This window comes from Phanerochaete carnosa (assembly GCF_000300595.1).
Source record: "Phanerochaete carnosa HHB-10118-sp unplaced genomic scaffold PHACAscaffold_167, whole genome shotgun sequence".
NCBI lineage: Eukaryota > Fungi > Basidiomycota > Agaricomycetes > Polyporales > Phanerochaetaceae > Phanerochaete > Phanerochaete carnosa.
In genome coordinates, this window is record NW_006767794.1 from 1,592 (window position 1) to 6,401 (window position 4,810).

A 4,810-nucleotide genomic window follows, 5' to 3' on the forward strand; every position below is an offset into this window, starting at 1 on the left:
GATGATCTTCACCTTCAGCAGAGGCTTTAGGGCCTCTGTGCATCTAGGCGGATGGTAAGCTATCTTGAGATGATCATCTATCAATGGTATACGATGATTTATCTCGCGCATGGGTGGGAGAACTTTAGGGACACCACTTGTGATGTCCTTGAACTCTTCAAACCACTTGCACCGCTTAGTGTCCAAGTCTGTATTATTAAGAAGAGAGATAATCTCCTCTTGAGGGGGAATATATGCTCCCTGGGCCTTAGGCATGGTGATCCCATCCTCAGGCTCAGTTATTCTTGCTTTTTTCCTTTCTTTTGCCGAAGCATACTTGGCTGTTGGGGCGTAGCGTGCTTTGGTGGAGTTTGTAGTTTCTGTGACCATGAACTTGGTCGTAGACAGAGTACGGTTGTCCTTGCTGTACGCAGCCATTGTGAGTCCCTTAGAGCTTGCGCTGTTGAGTCAGTGTTGCTCCAATTGGAGACTGTTTGCCAGTTCTCAATCATTGACAGTCTCAATAGTGACTATCTCCAAGTTCATTTGTGATGACAAGGCAGTCAGATGGCGTTGCACCTGTCTGTCACCCAGAATGCAGTTCCGTTGAGTTTGTCTTTTGGTAGGCCCATCTCCCTCCCCTTCAAGCGCATGTAAAGTGGTGGAGCCTATGTGAATGGTGTAGTTGCGGAAGTTCAGGACCATCCCAACGTCCTGCATGATCTGGGTCCCTATGATCAGATCATAGTGATCTAGAGATGCAACGTCGAAGTAAAAGTTGTACATGGCGGAACCAATAGGTATGGGCAGCCACACGCCATAGTTAACCTTCAACTGCAAACCTGAACAACCCAGTTGTAGGGTGATAGGGCTTGACAACGGGAAAGGCTTAAGTCCCGCGAATTTTGTGAAGTCGGGGCTTACAGTGTCAATCGTGCTGCCGGTGTCGATAAGAATGTATGCCTCGAAGTTATTAATCTTGAGGTACACCCTCATCGTCTTTCCTTGCACTCCTGGGCACTCCTGGGCCGTTGATGTGGCCTTCATGGACGAGCAATAACCAAAGGTCTTAGTTATTGCGCAGAACATATGGTCGCTCTTGCCTTCGTTGTAGTACTCGTCATTAGGGAACTTGTATGGTTCCAGAGGAGGGGCAGGCTCAAAGAGGTCTTCAATAATCTCCTTGTAGCGCATGCACTCAATGAGGTCTCGACTCTCTGCAACCGTGGGGACTGTCTGCTCAGGATCAAATAGCCTGGCCATGCTACGTCCCTCCAGACGCTGTGCGGTGACCCTGCTGTGTATACAACGAGTTACGTTGTGGTGACAATTATTGCACATATTAAAATGCTTGATAACCAAGCTCATAGAGTCATCTGGAATATACATGTCAATAGCACAGACTAGAGTTTGCACTTCTTCTTTAAGCGCCATATTGTTGAGATAATAATTCTCGAACAATACATTCAGAGCACCGGCACACAACATGAGGTTGTGATAATTATTCCTCATGCTCTCCAGCTTGTCTCACTCAGTCTGATCAAGAGGTACATCTGTGAACGTTCGAACGAACTGGACGTCAAAGAGCATAGGCTCCCCAAGCCAAAGTTTGGCCATTGTTTCAGAGGCTCGACACATGGCATCACGCCATCAACGCGGTGCCCTCACTCGCTCAGCCTTAATATTTCTTATGAGAGAACTGAGAGTAGCATTGGTTCTCTCGAGATGGCATCGAATATGCTCGACAAATTGGTCATGGGACATAAGGTCTGAGAGGGCCAGCACGTCTTCCGGGTTGACCGTCCCCATAATCTCATTCTGCTCTTTGTTCAGTGAATAGACATATAACCAGCCGTGTTTATTGCCTGGTTAAACGTTACACAGGACAGGGTGTCAGGATCCGCCATATTGGCAGATAGTGTAGAAGAATCTGGACTAATCATAGCCTCTGGATCCTGAGTGCTAACTGGTTCATTATCGAGTACAACTGTTGGCTGCTCAGAAGGTCTGGCATCATCGTCAGGTGTAGATCACCGCCAGTCTGCAATGTTTATTGCATTGAACTCGTATACAGATTTGGACTCGGAGGAAGGTATATTCTCCTCCGACTCAGACTCATATTGCAAACCTATTATCCTGGACAAGCGTCCACTATCTGAAGCGTAGTCAGAAGAGGCACCTGCTTCCAGATGTTGTTTGTCTGACACTTCAGTGTTCTTGTCCCTTCCTTCACCATCGTCTCATTTGTTATGAGGAAGAGAGCCATTAACCTGGTCTGCTTCCTCATTGTCTTTGTTCACGACGTTAAGGCATCTTAGGGACTGCTTGTTAGCCATTGAACACTTGGGGTCTGAGGCATAGTGACCGGTGCAGTTGCATCGGTAGCACACTACCTTGGACTTATCGACTGGCACAGCCTTGGCCTCGCCCTGATTGGGTTGGTTCGAAGATGGACGCAAACAATCTTGTCGCTCACGTCAGTCTTTACGGCCATCGCTGTCACGTTCAGGTCATTCGCGAGAGCACTGCAGCCTTTCCCTATGATGATCACGAGGAAAATGACTAGATTGATTGTCTGAGGAACGCCTTGATGACTCTCGATTGCTACGGGAAGGTGCATCACCCTGGGTCTTCAAAGACGATGGTGCTGCCACTGTCTTCGCTGACACCATGAATGCCTGTCGTTTTTGCCAAGTCTCTGCACTGGCGTTGAGGTCCTCGATCTGAAGGGCACTCTCGAGAAGCCTCTCAGCACTTGAGTTCATGGGGTTTCGTCCATGAAGTTCTTCAATCCAAGTAGATATGGATACTGGGAGTCCATCCATGAACCGTCAAGCAAATGAATACGAGTCCAGGTGGACGACCATTTGCCTGGCATACTTGTCCAGGTTTTGGAAGAACCTGTTCACTCCAGTGTGAGATGAGTAGCGCACGGAATCGTACTTGTAGGCTGCGTCCTTAATCATACTGGACTTCACAAAGCACAAGTACATTGAGCAGAAGGTTCCTGCCAATGTCACTCTGTGATCTCCTAGTACTAGGAGATTTGGTTCGACATCCTCGCAGAACCAAGTGGCAGGCTCACCTTCCAATTGGTTTCCTAAGAACAGGACTGCTTCCAACTCTAAGTCAGATACGTTTAATCTTGCAAGGTACGCAAACCAGACGAACTTCAAGAAGAACGTCCAGAATTTGTTGTGATCAGAGCTACCATCATATGTGGCAGTAATCTCTAATTTTACCTTGACCAAGGAAGGGAGCTTAGGCAGCTCTCTTTCTAAGTTTCAGTCAATATGGTCTCCTATAGCTGTGAATATTGACTCGATAAGAGCAGGCACAGTTGTAGTCACAGGAGGCCGCGCGACGTGGACGGACGGGCCAACATGGATGGATGGATTATAACTCCATTCCGCCAAATTGGCGGTTCCAGTGGCCGCCGCCGTCCTCTTCCTTGTCGTCTTAGAGGCTGCGGTTTCTTGTTGCGTGTACCCGGAAATGGACAATAGTGGGGCCATTGTTGAAGGTACAGGGTTTATCTGTACATTCAACAGCCCTGCTCACCCACTTCATTGTGGTTGAACGTCTTGCCCTGCAGGCACTTGTTGTCGTGCACGTCCAGGTGTGAATTGCTTTGATGGTCCTGTGAAGGAGGTGGTATGGGCTTTGCCATCTCCTTCTTCATCTCTGGAGTCTTGCTCTTCTGTGTCTTCATTGGGCTTACCTTCAGATTCATCATCTGACCCATTGCTCCCGTCATCTCCACCTTCCCCATCATTAACCCCGTGTTCTCCATGTCCACTGCTACCGCCATAGTTCCCTCCTTGGCCCTGTTCATCAGGCCCATCCTCATCCGAATGGACAGTGCTATCAGCTGTCTTGTTTGGATCAGGATGTAAACCGGCTTGGTGGAGGTGTTCATTCGAGCTTGAACTATGTCAGGCTTGCATGGCGTGAGACTGAGGCTCTGAGATGGGGGGAATTCTTCCATTGTCTGGGGGATTCCCTCCATAGTTAGTAGCAGGGAGATTGAAGGGTATGATAGGGTCCGCTCTAGCCTTCCCTTTGTTCTTCGGGCTGGGTTGGGGCTCAGGGGAAGGCAACGTGGACAACTTGTCTTAAGCACAGTAGAGCCTCTGACTTTCAAATAACCCAAAGGGGAAACGCCCTTGGTATAGTGCACGAGTTCACTATTTGACTAACCCTAGACTGCAAGAGCTAGTGGCGTCATTATTTGAGACTGTGGTACGTCTCCTGTAGAGCTTACAGTAATTAGACTAGCAGTAAAGAGATTATTTCTATTCTTGATCTTCAACTCTTAATTGGAAGCTTCAGACTGCTTCAAGTTATACAAATCCTCCAAGGACATTGAATTGTCCTTACTAACCAAAGCTTACTAAATTAACCAAGACATTAACTTGTCTTTGTTACCCTCTTATCTTAATTATCTAAAAACCCTATTCTACTAACCCAAGTAGCTAGTCCTTAAGCTACTAACCAAACCTTCTTACAGCCCATCTTCTAGGATTCCTTAAAAGTCCCTTGTAAACAGGCAAGTGAGGCTTTAGAGTACTCAAGCAAGATTAGTAGGTGGTCTTTGAATTAGTCCCCCACGAACACCAGGATAGCTTGGTTGAAAGGCTAACCCAGTGAACTCTGGAAAGAAAAGATTGGGAAAACCAAATCTAAGTATTCCATACTATACCCTTCTTGCTTTTAGTCTAGAACAGACCAAACTTCATTCTCTTTTATCAAGAAGTAGCCTTCTAGGATTCTTCTAGAATCTTCTTTATACCAAACCTCATTTTATTTTTACTTACTTTTCTTATCCTAA

General features: G+C 47.0%; 1 protein-coding gene across 1 annotated transcript; it reads right to left on the bottom strand.

The window, feature by feature from the left end:
• Positions 1–483: 483 nt before the first annotated feature.
• PHACADRAFT_202215 (uncharacterized protein) lies at positions 484–1,242 on the bottom strand (the record flags this gene model as incomplete). Its single annotated transcript, XM_007402454.1, has 1 exon — positions 484–1,242. One exon carries the CDS (start codon positions 1,240–1,242, stop codon positions 484–486), a length of 759 nt encoding a protein of 252 aa, XP_007402516.1.
• Positions 1,243–4,810: the final 3,568 nt, after the last annotated feature.